The 26,276-nt window shown below is 42.1% G+C and overlaps 1 protein-coding gene and 2 long non-coding RNA genes across 4 annotated transcripts; 1 reads left to right on the top strand and 2 right to left on the bottom strand.

Moving 5' to 3' along the window:
• Positions 1 to 444: 444 nt before the first annotated feature.
• Positions 445 to 1,677, bottom strand: LOC135500997 (galactosylceramide sulfotransferase-like). The gene has a single exon (XM_064792715.1). It carries the CDS (start codon positions 1,675 to 1,677, stop codon positions 445 to 447), a length of 1,233 nt encoding a protein of 410 aa, XP_064648785.1.
• Positions 1,678 to 4,922: 3,245 nt separating this feature from the next.
• Positions 4,923 to 6,532, top strand: LOC135501156 (uncharacterized). Its single transcript, XR_010449567.1, has 3 exons — positions 4,923 to 5,064; positions 5,309 to 5,379; positions 6,403 to 6,532. It is a non-coding gene; the product is annotated as an uncharacterized LOC135501156 (long non-coding RNA).
• Positions 6,533 to 8,639: 2,107 nt separating this feature from the next.
• Positions 8,640 to 26,247, bottom strand: LOC135501338 (uncharacterized). 2 transcript variants are annotated; one of them, XR_010449581.1, is made up of 4 exons: positions 24,941 to 26,247; positions 24,147 to 24,321; positions 23,596 to 23,764; positions 8,640 to 10,075 (listed from the first exon to the last, which is right to left on the bottom strand). It is a non-coding gene; the product is annotated as an uncharacterized LOC135501338 (long non-coding RNA). The 2 variants fall into 2 exon arrangements; XR_010449580.1 differs by having other exon boundaries at positions 24,147 to 26,238.
• Positions 26,248 to 26,276: the final 29 nt, after the last annotated feature.

Genomic DNA, 26,276 nt, shown 5'->3' on the forward strand with positions numbered 1-26,276 from the left:
CAACAACTACCAATGAAATACCAGCCACACTGAAAGATCTCGGATACCAAAACTGGTGAGGTGGAGAACGTAGTCCAGCACTTATTAACCTCCAATAACTAACATCAATGACACTCCCTCCTTTGCCACTTGATGCCGTAACATAATAATATCAACACTCGATTTCGAATTCTTAGCTGTTGATGCGTCCGCCTCATCAACCAGAGGCGAGACCCAGAGATAGTTGATCGTTCCGACGCCGCCATTTCGTTAGCCACCATCGAGTGTCTTCTTACAGTCAAATATGGCTAGCCCGTTTTCAGGGGTGACACTATTACAGTACAAACAAATTTTGATTCCCTCCATAAGTAAAATTACCCCTATAACTATTACAGCGCCTCACTGCGCCTTTATTTGTAACTACTCCTGAGATCATGAAATGCGTCCTTTAAAAATCTAGGAACGTTAACTCTTTTTTCGCGACTCAAATATCCTTTGGCGTTCGCGCAACCTCTGATCAAATCGTCTGCGTTGAGACCACGTGATCTCCCAAGGCATCTTTGACAACTGTAAACAATCACCCGCCGTCATTTCAAAATTGTTGTTCCATTTTGTTGCTGGAACGAGCATAGACTGCCGCGCTAAATATCTATCTGTTGACAATTTCGCATCAGTTGATGTTCTTCCCAATCCTTCGCAAAATGAATTGAATTTGTCATTTACTGATATAAAATGGGTGACTTCGTCCATCAAATCAATTCCGCCATCTTCAATTTCCTGCTCAAGCTTTCGTTTGAAATGGCCATACAGTAAATAATCCACCGAACTCCAGTTCTTATGGCTGCCATGGATGCGATCCGAGTATTCAGAGTACCCTATTTCATCCTCCGAGTACCGCTTGTTGAGTCTTCTAAATAAGATATTCTTTAATTTCCAACACAGCCGCCTGCGAAGTACGACCAAAGATTCGTGAATATTCTCCTTTATCATGACTACAAGGAAAGTCTTGCTTAAGAAGTCATTGTACTCTAAAGCGAACTCCGTGTCATGGAACTTGTCATCCGGGTATCCTAAATCGGTCGCCATCATATTCCGCGTGATTGATTTCTTTCCCGCTAGGTGGTGATGCCCAAACCAAAATGGCACCTCCCGCTCATAGCGTTCTGGTTGCCTTAGAAACGTCTCTACTCTGTCCGAGTTCCGGGGCAGTTCTAAAAACTGGGCCGCTCCGAAGAAATTTATCCCGGAGGCGAACTGCTCAAAGGGTTCTCTGAGTATTGTTACAAATACTGTGTCGTTTGGCATAATCGTTTCAAACGTCGTCAGATTGAACACACTGTGGTGCACAATCATTTCAATTTTCAAACCGGCTGCTGCAGCCTCGTTATAGAAATATACGTGGTCAGGTACGATTGGCTCCGGCCAGCCCACGTGACCTGTATCCTGTTTTGGCAGACCAAAGACGAGGTCGTGTTCGATGCCAAATTTCTGAATCACGCTTCCTATCGTGCTGGAGGCACATTTGTGGACTTTCAGAAACGCTATGTGCTGTTTGGGTCTGCACACCATCGTTGGGGTCGTCTTAGAAACATGTTCCGTTTTTGTCGCTACGTATTCATCAAATCTCAATTCTAAATCCGCATGTCCCCAGGCATTTTGAGTCTGCTCCCCTGTTATATTCCTGGTGGTGGCTCTCATTAATCTTCTGCGCTTACCTAAGGATCCTGGATCATCCTCTCGCCAGATTCTGAAATTATTAACCTTGATTATTGACTTCGTTATGTCCGATCCAATTTGGAATTCAAAATGTTATTGTAAAGATGCAGGTGGAATATCAATATGAAGACGACCGTCAATTGAAATAAATCGAACATCGCTATATAGATAACTGCCATTCAACCTTAGAGATGACATCGGGGTGGGAGTCCGAAGGTTCGCGACCTCTCGAGTACCACTGATGTGAGCCCAGCCTGTATAAAACTTATTGATGGTGAATCACTTTACCTTTCATGCTGGGACAATGAAAATACGAAGATTATGGCCATCGCCACGACAGCAACGACAGCGATGTTTCGCCCGGCCATCATTCGTTGAAAAACAATAACTGGCTGTCAGTGTCAGATCATTAACTGAAAAGATAAGATGACAGTGATATACAAACTTGGAAAAATACAATACTATGTGCTTGCGCGTCTGACGTACATGTACATGGACGAGACGACTGCGTAATTTGAATATTCATGATTTGGAGGGAACCAGTTAGTGAGGGAAGCATCCTCTCTAGCTGTGTGAATGTTATTTGAAATTGAAAAAAACTTCCTGGTGTATACACTGAGATAAAACTCCGCGAATAATCAGCAGCGGCTTACAGTAAATTCTGATACTCCTCCTTTATGTAGACATGTACACTGAAGTAAGATATCGTGTGAGGTTCAACGCACATATCGTTGTTGTAACACCAAGATACCTCCGATCAGAGAAACAAGTAGGTCCAAAATACTGTTGAGATACGTGCAATCATCAGTATTAACGTACAGCGAATAGGGAGGTTGAGATCACTTATCACGGATCCTCATACATGTACGTATACGGATAGAATTGGTCACAAAATTCGTCCTATTTCTACCTAGTTTTATGCGTATTACGAAAAAGGATCCTAGATACATATAAGTCGTTGTTCCCAATCTCCCTATTGTAACACAGCATAACGCACTGTCGACGGAATAGCAGCTGACTAAGTGCGTACTCGAGGTTGGCAAAATATCACTGAAACTTTGATTGGCATCATCGATCTGTTTTTATATTGTCACGTGGTATCGCTTTCAATAATTCAATCATTTTATACCACATGCACATAGTTATCGATTCCGAATAAGCGCTCCAGTTGCCTCTCTAATCTAGGCTGTTGACCAAGCATCTGTGCGAAACCAGCACTTTGTTCACGAGTCACTTTTTTACCAGTGAACACAAAGATAATTAGCAGAGACTGGCAGCAGGCAGCATTGCGCGCGCTTTAAATAAAGTCAAAAGCACAAGTGTCATAAGGCACACCCCTGCTTTAAACTTTTAGGTTTTCACCTCATGCTTTTTCTTAGCTGTAAAAATGCACGAAACAACATCTGTTCCTTCCGTCAAAAAGTAGAGCGCACTGACCATTGTTGTAATAATGGTAACGGAAAGTCTTAAGAAAGCATCCTCATCGCGTTAAATAAAAAGAGATTCCGTTGGACATTCATCCCAAGTTGGTCTTTCGAGGACAATGTCACAACCAGAATACAGGGACAAGTTCACTTTAACTGAAGTTGATATAGTCTGGGGTATTTTGTAGAAGCATATATACTGGGACATTCGTTCCTTCATGTATGTCCAACCGAGGGAGTCACTGAATTTGTTTCCACATCCAGTCGACTTGCGAACAAATATTTTTAAGACTGTACCAAAAATTGCGTTAAAAAACTTACCAGAACTGACTTCCTTTGGAGAATAATTTGCGTGACTTATTCCGCTTTGTAACAAGAAACGGGTCACCGCCAGTCGCTGGACGCTTAGCAATGTCTCCGTGAGCATATTGATTGGAAAACGCGGGACGTTAAATAACCATGCATACCAGTTGATACAGCGGTCGTTAATAATGCAAGGGAGGCCACGCGACTTCCCGTAAATGCTCAGATGACCTTCCGTTATATTGCCCATATTATGTACTTCCACCCACTGATCCGAGAAATGTGAGGTGACTTCGGAAGAGTTACAAACTGATTTTGGTATATTCTGAAACATCATTTCACGGTGCAGCGCATAGTAAGAATGCGCACGTTTTGCATGGCCGTCCTTTAAGATAGCTATCCACAAAAAATGACATAATTATTAGAATCTCACGTTCATCCGATGTGTTCCTTGATGATCAAGGGATACGATGAAACCTGGGATCCCCATGAGTGTTAACTTTCTCCAAAGGACAGTCCTTGCTTCTACACAATTACAGTGTAAATGCTAACCGTGATTGCGTTTCGGTGTGGCCGACTGTAGTACACACATTTTTAGAAGTTATATCGATAAATTCGGCACTGAAATGACCGATATTTCTGACAAACTTCATTAAGAATTTAAAGACAACTCTCGTTATTCATCTACCGTGACATTAACTGTAAATGGAGTAGGCGTACATGAATCACGAACAAGTTTTCTCGCAGGAAACTTTTTGCGCAGACCGTGTGGATCCGAGGTCGTACTTCATGCATAAAGTACGACCTCGGAAATCATCAGGATTATCACGTGGTGATAGAGTGTGGCACAGCCTGCACTTCACTTCAGTGTGCCCCGTGGTCAAAGAATGGATGTGGCCTGTTTTTCCTTCGATCTAACGGCTGTTCAATAAAAATGCTGTGTTTATGCCAGTGTCAGTCTTCAGCAATGAAACGCAAAGAGTAACGTTCTCGGGATCTTTGTCTGTATTTGTAACTCTTTAGCCGCGAAGTGTTTCATTTTTGCATCGATTTCTGTCCGAGTCAGTTGCGGTTTGGCATGTTGTCCATGTCACAACCAACTGGAGCGTGGTGCCACTGACACAACCAAAATCAAAATCGCGAAGGAAAAGCACCAAACGCCGTAGTGCCACTGACACTCTGACCCATTTTCTCTCCAGTCGTCCCCGAGTCACGCGCCCTGACCTTCACGACTATTGCAGGTGAACACTGGTGACTAGGAACATGAGAATCATTACACTGACTTGCGTCTGTTTCGCAAATCATTATAACATCTGTTTGAGTACCATGAACAGGGAAACAGACCAAGGATGGAGTGAATAAGCACAAATAGCTTCATAATGCGGGCCCGTAAAGCCTAGCGGACCATGTGTCATTCCAGGCTTATTTCTCGAAACCTTTTCTTTCGCATTATTACCGCCTATATTGCATAACATGATTACGACTTCGTCAAATAATGAGTCTCGCAGACCCGGCGAATGGGCAAGATCCACGTGGCCGTCTCTGCCATCTTGAAAATGTGTCTGTGAAATTGTTCACCAAAAAACTCAATTTACTTGACAAAAATTCGTAGTTCAACAGAAACAATATCACAGAATCGATGGTAAGTATTCAGGCCATATCATTGTGCAGGTTATTCGTCTAAAGTGGTTGTAATTGCCAAGATATTTGCGATTTTTGTTGGCTATGTAGATTCCGCAATGCGATGGACATAGCACTGTAGTTGCTATCCATTGCTCGGCGCAGGTCATGACCTTGCAAGACGACCTCTACTATTTCGTCATATCGAACACGTTTTTTATTCTCTAATATTGGACTTATCTACGTATCCCGTTATTTATTTACAGTGCTCCTGTGTTCTGCTGCCCAACAGAGACTGCCGCTTCTCATTTCAACTTTCAATTTCAAGAAAATAATTGTAAGTATTTCGGTCCAGCCAAGGAAAATGAACTGTAAAATTCGCAGTTGAACTTTGACATGATAATTTTTTCATGGTCCGACCAAATCTATCTGAACTTGTGGGGGGGGGGGGTCATTGAATTTTAAAGCTGAATGTTGAAATTCCTCCACCAATGTTGATCCTCGACCAAAAACGATCAACAGAACATTTCCGGAAATGTATTTCGGCCATTTTGAAAATGCCCTTTTCACAGGCAACTGGAGTTTACCATGTCATCAATGTAACAGCAGATACTTATTCATTCAAGCAATTTACTTGAAGTTGTCCTTGTATTCAAATGTTCATGATATCTCGAATGCTTTTGCTGATCATTTCATTTAAAAACATGACTTTTATGTTCTGGTAAACTCCAGTTGCCTGTGAAAACAAGTTTTCAAAATGGCCGACCATTATTTTGCCAACTGTCTGGAAAGAGTGGATCATTGGAATTTCTTGTTGAAGGGACGTGTTAGAGTTGAGTTTACAGCAATGAGTCCATTATATTTGAAATACTCACCACTGAAATGCCATTCCAATCAGGAACGTAAAGTTGGAAAGCATTGAGGGATCTACAATATCTAGTTTTTAATTTTGGGAAATCGCTATGCCCCTTTCCCCAGGGACTTTGGGATCATGTTATCAATGAATCCAGTCACTTCATTGCTATTGATGTCATTCATAACGGAGGATATGTATTTGATGTCATAGATAATACGCTTCCCCCCCCCCCCCCGAAATGTGTTGTGTACAAAACCATGGTTTTTCAGGACAACGAAATGAATGTACATGTAGTGTGACAATCGAAAAACATTCTCCCTTTGTCTCAGAGTAACTCTTTATGACCACTAAGCCATGATGATATCGTCGTACTCACTCCGATCGTGTGTGTGCCGTACTTTAAGTGTATACTACATTTGCCAGCGGCCAGTTGATACCACTTTAGATATTTTTTGATAACCAGACAATGATAATGAAACATGTTCACTCTTTGTATCTTTCTAGGACGCCAAAGATGTTGTTCACGCGCTCTATCCAGCCCATTCTCCGCAGCTCTTCTCCATACGATGGCGACTCGACTTCAGTTCTTCATTTAATCTGTAACTTCATTTTATCTGTATGATCTTATGAACTAATTAATAAAATTATTTATTCTTATACAAGCTTCTTTTTATTGTCCGCAAAGTTACGATGGGAGCGCACAATCAGTCCTCAGCTTTTTGATTTGTTTTTTTGATCTTTTTAATTGAATTGAAAAGATTTTCCTCCTCTGGTGTTTCATTATGAAACTTCTTCCGTGGCATCCTCAATTGTTTTGAAAACAGAAACCTGACATTACTTGGAAAGTTTTCTAAGTCCAAAATCAATTTGTTTCCTTGGCAAAGTTTCCATTCTGTCTGCGATTTTTTCTCAAAAATACTCTAAGTACAAAATCGCTGTGTCATTCTTTTTTTCAAAAATACGCTAAGTACAAAATCGCTGAGTCATTCTTTTTTCTGTGATTTTTTTCTCAAAAATACGCTAAGTACAAAATCGCTGAGTCATTCTTTTTTCCTTTAAAAATTCTTGAAAAATACGCTAAGTCCACAAAACTCGAAAAATAAATTGTGCGTGACCTCCCCTCGTAACTTTATTCCTCTGCAAAGTTACGGAGCGAGGTCACGCTCGAGTTTTTTTTTGACGTTTTTGGAGATAGCCTATATTCTGAGGGTCCCTTTTTTTTGGAAAAAATCCGTTGATCCGAGGTTGTCCTTGTCCTTTAGAAGGCTGAAGAAGTCATTATGACTTGTTATTCATTGCAAAGTTCGATAGTTATTGCATTCAATGTTTATTTCATGTTCAATTGATACATTTGAATTCAAAGTTTCTATTATGTGCGATTCAATTGAAGATTACGAGTGATGTTTCCACATACTTTGGAAGACTTTGTGTGCAATTCATGTTATTATGCCAAAGTACAGTGCAGAGAATATTTTATATGTTGCACAGAAGTGTTTATGTGTGATATTACAACCGTTGAATCGTTGAAGGGATGAAAAAGGAACTTTGAAACAACCAATCAAAGCAGTTTCAAAGACCTTTTTCACCCTTTGCCAACAATTCAACGGAGGTAACGTCAACATAGATAATTCTGCATCGCATATAACTTATATCTCACACTATACACATGGCAAAATATCATGAGTTGTACAGCAAGTCTACCAAAGATATGTGATAACATTACCACAATCTTTGTATCACACATAATAAAAACCTTGAAAACAAAAGTATTAATTATTGAACATGAAAATAAACACTGAATGGTAATAACTATTGAATTTTGCAACGAATAACAAGCCATATATCGAGGGTCTTGAGGTGTGCCAGAAGTACAACAAAACTTGAGATACTGAAATCTTGGAGGATCTAAGACATGTCGTCCAAAACACTTTTGTTACTGATAAATTCGATATGATACCATTTCTATGGTTTCACTCGACGTCAAGCTTTTTGCAGCATTTTGTTTATTTTGACAAGTGGTAGATTTCAGTTTTGTAGTACTTGTGACAAACCTGTAAGGTCTATCACCACATAAGCGTTTCACGTCGCATATATCACACACAGTCTTTGTCATTTCACGTTGAGCGTTGCCAATTAAAGACTCTGTGGAATATTTACCGCATGAAATGCTTATGTGGAGGTAAGCCTTTTAGCCGATGACAGACTAGAGCGTAAAACGACGTGCTTCTGCACTCTGGACATTTTGACGCGTACGTGTGTCACCAACTTTTATGCAGAAAGATACAAGTGCACTTTTACCGAAAACATTCTTATGTCGGGGTGGGGACAGGGATAGTTCATCTGGTGGCAAATTGGGCAATATTGAGTTTTTACAGTAATGTTCAACTGTAAACCTCAATTTCTCAAAACTCGGTAAAGTGCACTTTCTGCATAAGACCCTCGATTTGACTACTTCAGCTTTATTGATTGCCTTTGCTATCTTCATAGATCGAAGTGAAGGCAACACGTCAAAGTGAAGGAACCAAATAGAAGACGAAATTACAAACATAACATTTTATTACTACTCTTTCTAGGCAATCGTATAACATATACATAAATGTTTGCGTTTCACAGATACATATTGAAGCGAAACGCTGTAAAATCACATACATAAGACCATTTTTCATATATTTCACCACAATCTCCCAATCAAAATGGTAGAAAGGCATTTTTAAGCTTTAGTTTTTCTAATGTGGTCTGCAGTAGCTCCCGCCCCGCCCCTCCCCATGAATAAGCAATACCGAACACCCGGTATCCGGTACTGAAAAAAATGATAATAACTTTCGATAAGATGGTCTTATAGAAGTGAGATTAAAGTATTTCTTACATAGTTTGAATCAGTTCAATCCATCTAAATCTAATTCAGTACAATGTATTGCTGTGTAATAGGCCTACGTCTCATTCAATTAAATCTACAAATTGTGTGTTGTTGCAGAAGAAATGGACACACCTTATTTGACAAAGGATCTCGTAACCTGCCTATTCAACCAATGCACCATAAATCTTCAATGAGCCGTCTGGCCTTAACTTCAGTGAGTCGCTCTTTTGCAGCTCTACTTAGAGTGTGGCTTGGTGGAGTAGTGGTTAGAGCGTGTGGCTTACCACCAAGAGGTCTTGGGTTCGAATCCCGTCAGCCTCTAACACTTTTTTTCACTTTTTTAATACGAAAAGCTTTAAAACTTTCAACAGCAAAACAGGTGTTATTGCGAAAGATACCAGAAGCAAAGAAACTTTTCTTTTAAAGTATTTTTTCTTACACCAATAGAGGAAAAAAGCTTCATGAAAAGGTATCATTAAAAGTATGATGAATTAAACATTTTTCCAATAATTTCATCCCCCCCAAATAAACTTCAATATAAGTTGAACCCTCTCCAGGTTCTTGTCAGGTGTCATGTATTGGAAAATAGGGAGGTTTCGCAATCACGTTTACGTTTCCAAAACGCCTGTGTGACGCACATACATGTTGGGCAGTTTTCTGCACTGAGGGTTATGCACACCCTTCGCAACATTGTGAAATCGGTTCAACATTTTTCGAATAATTTCATCCCCCCCCAAATAAACTTCAATATAAGTTTAACCCTCTCCAGGTTCTTGTCAGGTGTCATGTATTGGAAAATAGGGAGGTTTCGCAATCACGTTTACGTTTCCAAAACGCCTGTGTGACGCACATACATATTGGGCAGTTTTCTGCACTGAGGGTTATGCGCACCCTTCGCAACATTGTGAAATCGGTTCCTTTTAACCAGAAGAGCTAAAATTCGTTACGATTTTAAAATTTCAAAGCGTAAACGTAGATTTATATCTTAAGGATGCGAAACCTCACTAGTATCTAGTTGCACTTGTCATGTTTCTGCTCTGCTTAACAACTTTTTCTGTTCGAATAAAATCTTGTCTTGTGTAAAAGCAACGCTTAAAAGCCTGTCGCGTCGTATTAACTTGTAAAACTATTTGTAATAATTTGTGGCAGAACCGTTGACAAGTGTAACCAGTGTTTGGCTGGCAGTTTTACAAAGAGTAGGTCTTGCCTGAAGAACTGATCAAATGTTGTTCAGCTGTGAGCGAAGATTCCATCACGGTTTTCCTCCTCCTTCGAGATGGCGGTTGTCTTCATTGACGCGTGGTGTGTATGCGGTTCAATCTGAAAATATAAGATAAAAGAATTTTTGAAAAATTTTGCTAATGGACCTCAAATCAATCGAAATCGTGCCAGTATTGTAGTTGTGGACCAAGAACAACAAGGAGATGATCCACAGGCACAAGCAGGAACCGGGACTGGAGTAAAACGACCTGGAAAGAGTGAAAAGGAATTTTGACTGATCAATGCTTCTGTGGGAGTGGAAGGGGACAAATAAAATGTTGCAGACAAAATCACGATGACGCTGGTAGGCTCATGGGGGAAGTTACCCTCTAAGTAGAATTCTTCATAAACTCTCCACATGTGTCAACTGAGTAACAAGAAGGGGACTCCGATGGAGGGGGAGGAGGTTAAGTTACCCTCCCCTCTAGGTAAGATTCTTCATAAACTCTCCACATCTGTCAACTGAGTAACAAGAAGGGGACTCTTATGGAGGGGGAGGAGGTTAAGTTACCCTCCCCTCTAGGTAGGATTCTTCATAAACTCTCCACATGTATCAACTGAGTAACAAGAAGGGGACTCTTATGGAGGGGGATGAGGTTAAGTTACCCTCCTCTCTAAGTAGGATTCTTCATAAACTCTCCACATATGTCAACTGAGTAACAAGAAGGGGATTCTTATGGAGGGGAGGAGGTTAAGTTACCCTCCCCTCTAGGTAGGATTCTTCATAAACTCTCCACATATGTCAACTGAGTAACAGGTATGGGACTCTTATGGAGGGGGAGGAGGTTAAGTTTCCCTCACCTCTAGGTAGGATTTTCATAAACTCTCCACATGTGTCAACTGAGTAACAAGAATGGGACTCTTATGGAGGGGGATGAGGCTAAGTTACCCTTCCCTCTAAGTAGGATTCTTCATAAACTCTCCACATATGTCAACTGAGTAACAGGTAGGGGACTCTTATGGAGGGGGAGGAGGTTAAGTTTCCCTCATCTCTAGGTAGGATTCTTCATCAACTCTCCACAAGTGTCAACTGAGTAACAAGAAGGGGACTCTTATGGAGGGGGAAGAGGAGGAGGTTAAGTTACCCTCACCTCTAAGTAGGATTCTTCATAAACTCTCCAGATGTGTTAACTGAGAATTAAACAAGAAGGGGACTCTTATGGAGGAGGAAGAGGCTAAGTTACCCTCACCACTAAGTAGGATTCTTCATAAACTCTCCACATGTATCAACTGAGTAACAAGAAGGGGACTCTTATGGAGGGGGAAGAGGAGGAGGTTAAGTTACCCTCACCACTAGGTAGGATTCTTCATAAACTCTCCACATGTGTCAACTGAGTAACAAGAAGGGGACTCCTGTATATAATGGAGGGGGAGGGGGTTAAGTCTTGGAGATAAAGATTCTCACAAGGGGCTGACTCGATATACTGTAGCCTTTGAGATGGAGATTCTCACATGGGACTGTTTACTTTAACCTTGGAGATGTAGTTTCTCACAAGGGACTGATATACTGTAAGCCTTGGAGATAAAGATTTTCACAAGGGGGTGATATACTATAAGGCATGGAGGTGAAGATTCTCACAGGGGACTAATATACTGTAACCCATTGAGATGAAGATACTCACAAGAGACTGATTACTGTAAGCCTTTGAAATGAAGATTCTCACAAGAGACTGATATACTGTAGGCCTTGCAGATGAAGATTCGGCAGACAAGGGACTGACATTCTGTAAGCCTTGGAGATAAAGATTCTTCACAAGGGGTTGATAGACTATAAGGCATTGAGGTGAAGATTCTCACAGGGGGCTAATACATGAATATTGTAACCCACTGAGATGAAGATACTAAGAAAGGGACGGATATCCTGTGAACCTTTGAGATGAAGATTCGCACAAGGGACTAATATTATACAGGAAGTAGATAAAGATTCCCACAAGGGACTGATATAATTCTTGGAGATGAAGATTCTCACAGGTGACTGACTAACCCATTGAGATGAAGACACTCACAAGGGACTAATATCTTGTGAACCTTTGAGATTAAGATTCTCACAATGGAATTATAATTATACCATAAGCCTTGGAGATGAAGACTCTGCAGACAGGGGACTGATATACATACCGCAGGCCTTTGAGTTTAAGATTCTCACAAGAGAATAATATTCTGTAGGCTTTGTAGATAAAGAAAGATTCTGACAAGGGAATTATATACTGTAAGCCTTGAAGATGAAGATTCTCACAAGGGGCTATTCTGCAAGTTTTGGAGATGGACGTTTCTCACAAGAGACAGGTATACTGTAAGCCTTAGAGATGAAGATTCTCACAAGGGGCTGATATGCAGTAAGTCTGCTTGGAGATAAAGATTCTGAAAAGGGACTTATTAAAATTGTAAGCCTTGAAAAGATTCTCACAAGGGGCAGATATACTGTAAGCCTTGGAGATGAAGATTCTCAAAGGGGGCTGATATACTGTAAGCCTTGGAGATGAAGATTCTCAAAGGGGGCTGATATACTGTAAGCCTTGGAGTTGAAGATTCTCAAAGGGGGCTGTTATACTGTAAGCCTTGGAGATGAAGATTCTAACAAGGGAGTGATGGATATACACTGTGAGCCTTGGAGATAAAGTTTTTCACAAGGGACTGATATACTATGAGGCTTGGCGATGAAGACTCTCAAAATTTATTGATACATGTATTCGGTAACCCATTGAGATGAAGATACTGTGAACCTTGGAGATGTAGTTTCTCACAAGGGACTGATATACTGTAGGCCTAGGAGATAAAGATTTCCACAAGGGGGTGATATACTATGAGGCTTGGAGATGAAGATTCTCACAGGGGACTAATATACTGTAACCCATTGAGATGAAGATACTCACAAGGGACTGATTACTGTAAGCCTTTGAAATGAAGATTCTCACAAGAGACTGATATACTGTAGGCCTTGCAGATGAAGATTCGGCAGACAAGGGACTGATATACTGTAAGCCTTGGAGATAAAGATTCTTCACAAGGGGGTGATAGACTATAAGGCATGGAGGTGAAGATTCTCACAGGGGACTAATATATTGTAACCCACTGAGATGAAGATACTAAGAAAGGGACTGATATCCTGTGAACCCTTGAGATGAAGATTCGCACAAGGGACTAATATAATGCAGGAAGTAGATAAAGATTCCCACAAGGGACTGATACAATTCTTGGAGATGAAGATTCTCACAGGTGACTGACATACTGTAACCCATTGAGATGAAGACACTCACAAGGGACTAATATCTTGTGAACCTTTGAGATTAAGATTCTCACAATGGAATTATATACCATAAGCCTTGGCGATGAAGATTCTGCAGACAAGGGTGATCGGACAATAACACACAAATGAACTGCGCATGTTCCTTTCCTTATTTAATCACAACACAAGTTGACGGAGATACAATTTAGGTAGAAAATTCCCGATTTCCTGCTTCTTTCGCTCTCAGCTGTGAAATACCAACGTGGTATAGCGACGCTCCGTAAACCAGGCAAATCCTTCTTCCAAGTCTCCCATGCCGCCAACAGATTTTCCGGAAGTTGCTCATCCCATCCATACTTGCAACTCAGTTGTAGGATCCGTTTGGCCACCAGGGTCACCGGTCCAACCACACCCATTGGATCATAGATGGCGCTAACTGCAGCAAGACACTCCCTTCTAGTGTTACTCTGGACTCCACTTTTCTCTAGCCCCGAGACCTGTAATCCAATGCTATCTTCCTCCACGTTCCATTTGACTCCAAGTGGTCTTTCTACTGTTGGTGTATCCAGGTCGAGGTCTACAGATCCGGTAGCACGTACTTCTCCAGGCAAGGCTTTTAGGACCTCAGTGGAATTTGACACAAACTTTGTCAACTGCATCCTTCCTTCAGCTAACAGTGCAATCAGGCCTAGCGATAGCAAGATTGCAACTCCGACCTTGGCGACACTCTTCAGGAAGTCATCAACATAGAAACTTCGACGTACTGCTGCTGCTACACCTGGATCGTACTTCCTGCCATGATCCTCAGCACATTTTCTCAGTCCAAACGTGCATGCACAGGGACTATCTGTAGCACCAAAGATGCGCCTCTTAAATTGACAAACAGCTGGGTCCCTTTCAAGTCCATCTCGCCACCACAGAAACCGCAACGCCTCACAGTCTGCTCTCGATACCTTAAACTGGGAAAACATGGCTTTGATGTCTGCTGTAACAGCCACCTTGTGCTCCCTGAACCTCATGAGCACGCCCAAAAGATTATTGTTGAGGTCGGGTCCCTGCCCCAATTCCTTGTTAAGTGAGGTGTTCTTGAACTCAGCTGCAGCATCAAATACTACTCTTACACGTCCGGGTTTGTTCACATTCTTCACCCCGTGGTGTGGCAAATACCATACTTTGCCATTTGAAGAATCTGCCTCCTCCGGTGTAAGAACCCTTGCATACCCCTCTTGAAAATTCGCATCCATCGCTTGTTGGTACATCACAGCATACTCTGGATCCTTGTCAAAGCGTCTTTTCAGGCTGGCCAATCGTTTCTCTGCCATTAGCTTGTTATCTGGAAGCTCTGGGTTGCTACTCTTCCAGAGTAGTCCATTCTCATAGTAGCCTCCTTCTGTTTGATGGGTTGTATTCTCCAACAAAGCCAAACAACGGCGATCACAAACTGACATCATCTTTACATTGCTATCCTCAAATCCATGCTTCTCCACTTCCCATAACTTCTCAACCGCTTTTCTTAGGTTGGCATCTTCGCCTGTACTCCGGGTTTCTGAAGTGGCACCTTGGTGTGTAACGATGTGGTTGACATCCACTTCTGAGGTTGCACCATCTTGTATTGGGCCAGCCACACACCATCCAAGTGGAGTCCTAACAGCATACGGCTGATTGTTAGGGTCTTTACCATAGCAGCTTTCCAATACCGCATGTGCTACAGGCACACTCTCACCGATGAGCACCGATACTGCATCAATGTCGACCTTCGCAGAAGGTTGAATCCCCTTGAGATGATCATATGCAGCCAAGTCCATGGCTTCTCGATGATGACGACTGTCAATGTGCAGTTCACCAACAACATATGCCTTTGCTACTGGGATGACAGGCTGGTCTCTATCAATAGGCTGTAAACTACATGTACACACTGTGACATCTTTGGGTTGTCCTTGGACAAGAACTGTATTCACCAGAATTGATTCCTGTTTCCCCTTCAACTCCAATATCTTTGCCAATTTTTTTGTTATCAGTGTAGTGCTAGAACCCGTGTCTAGCAGTCCTAATGTTGTGACTGACCTTCCATTTTCTGCTAGCACCCGCACTGGCACAACCTTCAGCAAAACATCCCCATGACCTGGCCTAGATGTTGACATGGCCCCAACCGTCTGGGAAGTGGAACCTGTCTGACTCCTTTCTCTGTCCTTATCCACAGCAGGTGTTGACCAAGACCCTCCAGGCAATCCCTCCTTGCGTTTGTCATTGTGTAACAGTGAGTGGTGGTCACCACCACAGGTCTCACATGGCTTCTTCCTCCTACAGTCTTTGATCCTGTGCTTTCCAAGACATCCATAGCACAAAAGATTTGCCCGTGCAAATTTTCTCCTAGCCTGAGGATCCTCTTTCTTGAACTTGAAGCAGTCCCCGATGAAATGACCCCTTTTGCAAAATCGGCACTGTGGCTTAGTGCTATCCTGCTTCTGCTGGTTGTCCTCGCTAGCAGCTTGTGTAGACAGAGTCGTAACCTTGAACTGCGGATTGGGTGCTAAGGCTGTCTGCTTAGACTTATCTTTCTTCGTGGCAAATGAACTACTGGTAGAATACGATGCTGATTTCACCTCAAACACTACATGGTTCACAACCTTGGCCTGGCGCTTTACGAAGTCGACCAAATCAAACAAGTGTGGAAATCTATCCTGATCTTCTAACCTCGACACCTCTTTCACCCATCTGGCTTGTACTCCTGCTGGCAAACGATCGAACACAGCCCTTAGCGTCGCCTGAGTGTCGGCTTCCCTCAGCAGATCAAGATCCGACAGAGTCTTATACGCAGCATTCAACTGGTCAGAGAATTCAAGCAATCCTTTGCTATCCTGCTGGGTAATCCTCTTGCCACTAGTGATTCTCTCGATGCAAGATTTCACAATCTGATATGGTCTACCAAATCTGTCTTTCAATACGTTTAACGCTTGAGTATAACCATCCTTGGTCCCGTCGAAATGCAGAATTGCCTTATGTGCATCTCCCGTTGTGAGCATCAGCAACTGTGACAGTTTGAAGCTATCTGTAAAAGGCTTAGTCCCAACTCTCAAATCAAAGGATCTACGAAACTTGGTGTATTCCGAAGGAGTACCATCAAAAGACATAGGTGGAGGAGTAGGCAACTCAGTCTGAAGCGCTAATTTCTCCAATACTAATGCTAATGTTGCGTCACTCGATGCGCCCTGGCACCTCCCCCCATCAGGAAGCTGCTGATCGACTTGACTATAACCAGCTGGGTTGAGCTCCATTGACCCTGCACCCGGTTGTACTTGATATGAGTTTCGAGGCATTTGACCCGCCCCTGCTCTTCCTTGATGGTAATCAACTTGTGTCCCTGCAGCTGGAAAATGCTCTTGCCCCCTGCCATGATAGTGTTGCCTGCTATCATCACTGCTATGATGCACAACATTTGAAGGGATTTGACTAACTTCCATTTCGGCTTGGGGCTGATAGTTTGTCATGGAACTAGTGTATGCACACATTGGCTTAATACCGGTATTACAAATGTCTCTTGCCATCCGATCTCTGTAGCATAGGTCCTGATGTACGGCACTGCTCCTAGGTCCATGATCCATATAGTCACCTCGATCTGTGTAGCTAAGACCTGCACTGTGAACTTGATTTCCCCTTTGAAATCTGCCTTCACCATTTACCCGGCCTGAGTACTGTGCTTGGCTCGCGCAGTCCAGTAAATACTGAACGGGTTCGTAATTCTGATGGTTTATATCCTGATACAATCCTGTGTAGGTTTCCTCCTGTATCATTGGCCTTGACTGGTCATAACATTTTTTAGTGTCACTTTCCTTATCTATAGGCCTACCACTGACTCCCGGTTCAGGCTTTAATCTAATCACTCCTGGCGAATTGCCAATAGCTCCTGATCCCATGGGTGTGAACCTCACTGCATCCGGGTTGAGCCCCATCCCAGGGCTTACTTCATTTTGACTATGCACTGTGTGCCGTGCAATTTTGCGTACCGGTACTCTGCTGTTTGCTACATGTATATTATCACCAATCTCCTTGGTTATAACAGACTGCTGTGCTCCCTTTATACCAGCCTGGCGTTTTCCCATCTCATACTCCAAAAGTAATCCCAGCTTCTTGCATTCCTCTTCCATAACGTGAATCTCATTTTCTAAATTACATCTATCCTGTTTCTGAGCAGTGGTCCCCTGAGATTCACAATTCTGAGCTTTATGCAAAACTCCACTGCTATGAGTATCATCCGACAGTGGCGCCATCCCATTAGCGACGTTAGAACTATCCATGCCCTGCATTTGAGCCAAGTAACTAATTTGATTCCTTGCCACTTCCAAAATATGCTTTACCTGTCGCCCTATTTCATAATATCTGTCCCATGCGACGCGTGCCTCCGGCTGCAACGCCACAGCACTAAAATTATCCAGCTGTTTCCTGTATTTCTCCGACGATGAACAGATGTCCTCCTCAGCATCCTCAATTTCCTCTACGGACATTCCTGTGAGCCCTCCCTCCAATTTACCAACCTTCCTCAACACTATTGCTGATAATTGACCCAATGATCTTTTAAAGGACACACATTTCTCCGTAGCGATCGCATCCCAATCGAGTAACGAGCTAGGCCTCCTGTTCCTAGGCCTCAAAGACTGGTTCCCAATACCATGCTGATCTGCCATATTCAAAATTTATGTATGCCTTAAGCAAAGTCCCAAGTTGTCAAATATCACCAGTGTCCCTTTAAAACTCACACAAACCTATTAACGTTGATCATTGCAGCAAAATCCTATGTTGCTATGCTCATCATATTTATAATGTCACGAACGGAAATGAAGAAACTGCAGTCCTAATTAAAATCCGTATCATCAAAAACTAACTGGACCAAACTTGTTACATCAGCTACCAATATCCCAAATGAGTTGCCGTCCTGGGGACGAGGTAATAAGAAATCCGTGCAAGACACCGAGTACACCCTCTGCTGTACACATAAATCCTAGGGACGAGTATTAATAGCCACTCATTTCCGCGGGCTTTTCCGACACTGTCAAAACCATCCAAATTAAGACTCAGCAAGTTACCAAATGATCGGACAATAACACACAAATGAACTGCGCATGTTCCTTTCCTTATTTAATCACAACACAAGTTGACGGAGATACAATTTAGGTAGAAAATTCCCGATTTCCTGCTTCTTTCGCTCTCGTAACTTGCTGCTGCTTCCAAGGCAAATTATCCGACAGCAAGTTACGCCGCAGATGTAACAAATTTCACCATCTGAAACATCAATATACTGTAAACCCCGTTATGGCACCAACAAAGGGACTGATATACATACTGTAGGCCTTTGAGTTTAAGATTCTCACAAGGGAATAATATTCTGTAGGCCTTGTAGACACAGATTCTCACAAGGGAAGTATATACTGTAAGCCTTGGAGATGAAGATTCTCACAAGGGAATGATATACTGTAAGCCTTCAAGATGAAGATTCTCACAAGGGGCTATTCTGCAAGTTTTGGAGATGACGTTTCTCACAAGAGACTGGTATACTGTAAGCCTTAGAGATGAAGATTCTCACAAGGGGCTGATATACAGTAAGTCTAGCTTGGAGATAAAGATTCTGAAAAGGGACTTATTAAAATTGTAAGCCTTGAAGATGAAGATTCTCACAAGGGGCAGATATACTGTAAGCCTCAGCGATGAAGATTCTCAAAGGGGGCTGATATACTGTAAGCCTTGGAGATGAAGATTCTAACAAGGGAGTGATGGATATACACTGTGAGCCTTGGAGATAAAGTTTTTCACAAGGGACTGATATACTACAGGCCTTGGAGATGAAGACTCTCAAAATTGATTGATACATGTATTCGGTAACCCATTGAGATGAAGATACTGTGAACCTTGGAGATGTAGTTTCTCACAAGGGACTGATATACTGTAGGCCTAGGAGATAAAGATTTCCACAAGGGGGTGATATACTATGAGGCTTGGAGATGAAGATTCTCACAGGGGACTAATATACTGTAACCCATTGAGATGAAGATACTCACAAGGGACTGATTACTGTAAGCCTTTGAAATGAAGATTCTCACAAGAGACTGATATACTGTAGGCCTTGCAGATGAAGATTCGGCAGACAAGGGACTGATATACTGTAAGCCTTGGAGATAAAGATTCTTCACAAGGGGGTGATAGACTATAAGGCATGGAGGTGAAGATTCTCACAGGGGATTAATATATTGTAACCCACTGAGATGAAGATACTAAGAAAGGGACTGATATCCTGTGAACCCTTGAGATGAAGATTCGCACAAGGGACTAATATAATGCAGGAAGTAGATAAAGATTCCCACAAGGGACTGATACAATTCTTGGAGATGAAGATTCTCACAGGTGACTGACATACTGTAACCCATTGAGATGAAGACACTCACAAGGGACTAATATCTTGTGAACCTTTGAGATTAAGATTCTCACAATGGAATTATATACCATAAGCCTTGGCGATGAAGATTCTGCAGACAAGGGACTGATATACATACTGTAGGCCTTTGAGTTTAAGATTCTCACAAGGGAATAATATTCTGTAGGCCTTGTAGACACAGATTCTCACAAGGGAAGTATATAATGTAAGCCTTGGAGATGAAGATTCTCACAAGGGAATGATATACTGTAAGCCTTCAAGATGAAGATTCTCACAAGGGGCTATTCTGCAAGTTTTGGAGATGACGTTTCTCTCAAGAGACTGGTATACTGTAAGCCTTAGAGATGAAGATTCTCACAAGGGGCTGATATACAGTAAGTCTAGCTTGGAGATAAAGATTCTGAAAAGGGACTTATTAAAATTGTAAGCCTTGAAGATGAAGATTCTCACAAGGGGCAGATATACTGTAAGCCTCAGCGATGAAGATTCTCAAAGGGGGCTGATATACTGTAAGCCTTGGAGATGAAGATTCTAACAAGGGAGTGATGGATATACACTGTGAGCCTTGGAGATAAAGTTTTTCACAAGGGACTGATATACTACAGGCCTTGGAGATGAAGACTCTCAAAATTGATTGATACATGTATTCGGTAACCCATTGAGATGAAGATACTGTGAACCTTGGAGATGTAGTTTCTCACAAGGGACTGATATACTGTAAGCCTTGGAGATAAGATTTCCACAAGGGGGTGATATACTATGAGGCTTGGAGATGAAGATTCTCACAGGGGACTAATATACTGTAACCCATCGAGATGAAGATACTCACAAGGGACTGATTACTGTAAGCCTTTGAAATGAAGATTCTCACAAGAGACTGATATACTGTAGGCCTTGCAGATGAAGATTCGGCAGACAAGGGACTGATATACTGTAAGCCTTGGAGATAAAGATTCTTCACAAGGGGGTGATAGACTATAAGGCATGGAGTAGAAGATTCTCACAGGGGACTAATATATTGTCACCCACTGAGATGAAGATACTAAGAAAGGGACTGATATCCTGTGAACCCTTGAGATGAAGATTCGCACAAGGGACTAATATAATGCAGGAAGTAGATAAAGATTCCCACAAGGGACTGATACAATTCTTGGAGATGAAGATTCTCACAGGTGACTGACATACTGTAACCCATTGAGATGAAGACACTCACAAGGGACTAATATCTTGTGAACCTTTGAGATTAAGATTCTCACAATGGAATTATAATTATACCATAAGCCTTGGCGATGAAGATTCTGCAGACAAGGGACTGATATACATACTGTAGGCCTTTGAGTTTAAGATTCTCACAAGGGAATAATATTCTGTAGGCCTTGTAGATACAGATTCTCACAAGGGAATTATATACTGTAAGCCTTGGAGATGAAGATTCTCACAAGGGAATTATATACTGTAAGCCTTGAAGATGAAGATTCTCACAAGGGGCTATTCTGCAAGTTTTGGAGATGACGTTTCTCACAAGAGACTGGTATACTGTAAGCCTTAGAGATGAAGATTCTCACAAGGGGCTGATATACAGTAAGTCTAGCTTGGAGATAAAGATTCTGAAAAGGGACTTATTAAAATTGTAAGCCTTGAAGATGAAGATTCTCGCAAGGGGCAGATATACTGTAAGCCTCAGCGATGAAGATTCTCAAAGGGGGCTGATATACTGTAAGCCTTGGAGATGAAGATTCTAACAAGGGACTGATATACAGTAAGTCTTGCTTGGAGATAAAGATTTTGAAAAGGGACTTATTAAAATTGTAAGCCTTGAAGATGAAGATTCTCACAAGGGGCAGATATACTGTAAGCCTCAGCGATGAAGATTCTCAAAGGGGGCTGATATACGGTAAGCCTTGGAGATGAAGATTCTAACAAGGGACTGATGGATATACACTGTGAGCCTTGGAGATAAAGTTTTTCACAAGGGACTGATATACTACAGGCCTTGGAGATGAAGACTCTCAAATTGATTGATATTCGGTAACCAATTGAGATGAAGATACTGTGAACCTTGGAGATGTAGTTTCTCACAAGGGACTGATATACTGTAAGCCTTGGAGATAAGATTTCCACAAGGGGGTGATATACTATAAGGCTTGGAGATGAAGATTCTCACAGGGGACTAATATACTGTAACTCATTGAGATGAAGATACTCACAAGGGACTGATTACTGTAAGCCTTTGAAATGAAGATTCTCACAAGAGACTGATATACTGTAGGCCTTGCAGATGAAGATTCGGCAGACAAGGGACTGATATACTGTAAGCCTTTGAGATGAGGATTCTCACAAGGGACTGATATACTGTAGGTCTTGTAGATAAAGATTCTCAGAAGGGAATTGTATACTGTAAGCCTTGGAGATGAAGATTCTCATGGGAGACTCATATACAGTGAGCCTTGGAGATTAAAGATTCTGACAAAGGACTGGTGTACTATACGCCCTAGAAATGCAGAGTCTCACAAAGGACTGATATACAGTGAGGCTGGGATATAAAGATTCTGACAGATATTCAGATATTTGACATTATACATTTACAGCATGAAAATGACAACTCTGACAAAGGACTGATACTGTACAAGCCTTGGAAACGACGATTCTTATCCCCTTTTTGTTATTGATATTGGGACATGTAGGCCAACCTTAATAGACAACATACGAGTAAGGTTTGCAAAAATACCCAGGGCAGTTTTAAAATAATCAAGATATATACGCATTCCACAGGCAACAGGAGATACAGTGACACAAAGATCAGTGTTATATCAATTTACCATTACATGTATATCAAAATCTTTCAAAATGTCTCAAGTTGGAAATTGGGAGACACAAACCACGTTAAGTAGATTGTTTGATGTTTGAATAAGTTTAAGTATTGTAACTTCTATTTCATGGTAAACTTCAATTGCCTGTGGAAATGGTAATAATAGGGACTTTTTTTTCAAACAGTCTATAAAACCCTTAACACCGAAGATTCTCGAGACCAATGTAATTGTCACTTACAACATGTTTAAAGATACAGGTGTTAGTAGGGGGCCTATCAGTAAGACGTACATTGTAGTGAAGGTCATGGCCGATCACTGGAACTGGAGGACCACATCTTATTCGTCACCATACAAAAAGGGGCATACATATGCATGTACATTTATACTAGGGGGACAAATGTGACCCACCACGGCAAAATGAGTCGCATGTCGCACAGAAGATGAGCCTAAAATGACACATGGACATAATAGAAGAAATTGATATATTCAGATTTCACAAAAGGCAGACAATAGTGAAATGAACAACCAGTCCGTCTCAACCTGTCAAGCTAGGAGCGACATGTGACTCATTTGCCATGGCGGGTCACAATTAGAAATGCAACATCGGTGTAAAGGTTTGAAATGTCCTAGGATAGAATGCCCGTGGTACGAAGAATTATATTATGTGCTTTAATCTCTGAGCCAATGACGGTCACGGCCTCTTTAGAACCATATACTCTAATCAGTTATAACGTATAGGGCCGGACTTTTTTCAGGGGGACATTTCCTACTGCTACACCGGCAGTGCACTTCAGTCCGGAAGTTCTAATTTACCGTCACGTGGTGTGGTTCGGAAATTTCTGATGACTACCGAAGCAATTGACCAATGAAAGGGGCTTATTTTCATTTACATCAAGCACCTGGCCTAGGAAATCCAGTTGTATTGAATGAAGTTTTTTGAAACGAGATCAGAAGGTTGCCCCCTCCCCAAAACCCTATGCCTAAATTGAGAGATCGGATAATAAGACAGTTGAAGTTACTTGCCCACAAGGCAGTAATAAGGAGATAATAAATATGTAACTACACGACAGTGAGGGAGATCAATAGGTCAAAGTCAAAGGGAGATCAATAGGTTACTCACCATTTACTATTATGCCCGCTGCTTTGAATCGTTTCCCAGGTTTTGGAGGAATCAACAAACAGGAGGGATGCCCATCCCCGATCATCATTGGCGTTCGACAGATACCATTGAAGAGTACAGGCATCCCATTCGTTATCGGCTAATCGTCAAAAGAGCAAGCGTGCGAAAGCTGAAAGCAAAAATGACACACTCAGATATCAGGGATGTTGACCCGGAGGGGACTGCGATGACGTCAGCAAATTTTCCGATGATGCAAGGAATCACGTAACATGAGGTCACCACGCTACCTCTTCTTGTACTACGGCACACTTTGTGGGAGCGTTTGAGACATGGTTATTTCAAAAAGTGGTATCGCGGACCACGAGGTAAAGCGTCACAGTATAGCAAAATATCACTCTTCCGGTTGACTTCCTTGACAACGATGGTTACGAATGACGATGCATGGAGAACGCTAAAATATAGTTGGCAGCATAGGTTTGCAAGATCGCCTGATGAGCCGTCACAGTGTAAACCCCTTATTTCCTTATCTACATTGGCACTATTTTTCTTACCGTATACACAGTCCTTGCCTTGGACTTTCTTCGCCATCGTCTGGACGAAATCAACATCATCAAGGATGCCATCAGTATTTAAAAGGAATGAGCGGACATTCCGTACACCATGGACCAAGGTAGGACGGTTGCTGAAATCTCGTACATCATAGACTGGGGTAACATATGGTCATCACTGAAATAAAAAAAATCAAAATTCTGTTATGGACTTCAGTCTCCTCCCTGTCATAGTCTCTATAGAACCATATCATAATCGGTCAGAATACAATAATGCAGGACACTTTTTCAAGGGGGACATTTTCTACTTCTACACCGGCCACGTGTTCTTGTGTTCACCTTGCCTATATTTAGGTTGGTTTTGGCTCTGAGCGACCACCTCCGATTGGTGCGATGCCAACCGTTGTTTTGGGTCTTTTGACCCGGCCAAAAGCCACACGCCAAGCCCTCCCGGCCTCGACCATTTTCTTGTCGTTGTAAAAAGTTTTCAAAATAACAATTCAAATACTGATATTTGACTGGTATTTGGTAATGTGTTAATTAGCATTCTGCTTCTAATTAAACTCAGAAGATATGGGAAGAAGGTAATTCTGTAGAAGTCCATTTTGCTCTCTTCGGCTGGGCATGGTGTCGGTATAATGGTACGGGCCGGTAACATCCATATTGTCGGCCATTGGATTCTCAGATACATTCTATATACATGTACATTTTTAGCGAATATTTCTTTGTCAAAAGAAATAAGGACAGACTTTTCAGATTACTCCATAAAATGTGATAGTTAGTTTATAAGAACATACCTGAATAAAGTGCTATTTTCGGTCGAGTCGGTAACAAATCGAAAAATCCGCTCCACGTGTGTAAAATCATGGCCGCTTTCCTTGCTGGAATATTCCTTGGTGCCACGCTGGCAGGTCATGTGACCCTGGCCATGGCCGGCCATTGGTTGGTTGATTAATGGGATGACAAGGCCTTTTGGGTAATAATACTTCATGAATAGAAGCACACTCATTGAATTCGATTTCATATTTCACTTCACGGTATTGTGTCCGGAGCCACCTAACACTATAACATGTGGTCAGTTTCAGGTCTTAAAATCGAATGGAAAATGAGTCAATAGGCAGGTTTAGCAACCCTCATGAACGAACGACGAAGTACGCCGACTACGAACGTATGTCGTGTCATCAACTAAAGTCCAGTGCTTATTCATACTCAGCAAGACGTGTCGAGTAATCCGGAAAGCGCGTTTTTTAAAAGTCGTCTATAGAGTACATTTACATACATGCACCTCATACATCGTCCTTCACAGATCTTCCTAAGGGTATCGAAACCTGCCTAATAGTAGAAGGAATTAGCACTTCATTTTTCATATCGCCAAGTCTCCTCCGATATATATGCAACACCTTTCAAAAGCAACATTTTGCGCAAAATTACAAACATACACCGCATTATTCGAGTGCGTCGAAGAGTTGGCCGCATTATTCGAGTGCGTCGAAGAGTTGGCCTTGCAAAAACAAAGACTGTATTAGCAGAACAGATGACCGCCGGTTTTTCACAGACGACCGATACGACTCGCACTGCGCAACAAGCAAAACTAACTAAATTCGTGCTGAAATCGTCGTTACCGCCCTCGCCACGGGAACTACCAACAACGTCGATATTCCTACACAGTCTTTGGTCAAAGATACTGTTGCAACTAGCCAAGGTACCATCACAACCAGCCAAGGTGCCATCAGTCTCTGATCATAGACACTGTCACAACAAGCCAAGGTACCATCAGTCTCTGAGCAGAGACACTGTCACACCCAGCCAAGGTGCCATCAGTCTCTGATCTGAGACACTGCGCAGCCAGCCAAGGTGCCATCAGTCTCTGATCATAGACACTATCACAGCCAGCCAAGGTGCCATCAGTCTCTGATCTGAGACACTGTCACAACAAGCCAAGGTGCCATCAGTCTCTGAGCAGAGACACTGTCACAACCAGCAAAGGTGCCATCAGTCTCTGATCTGAGACACTGGGCAGCCAGCAAAGGTGCCATCAGTCTCTGATCATAGACACTGTCACAGCCAGCAAAGGTGCCATCAGTCTCTGATCTGAGACACTGCACAGCCAGCAAAGGTGCCATCAGTCTCTGA

The sequence above is a fragment of the Lineus longissimus genome, chromosome 17, assembly GCF_910592395.1.
Source record: "Lineus longissimus chromosome 17, tnLinLong1.2, whole genome shotgun sequence".
Taxonomy (NCBI): domain Eukaryota; kingdom Metazoa; phylum Nemertea; class Pilidiophora; order Heteronemertea; family Lineidae; genus Lineus; species Lineus longissimus.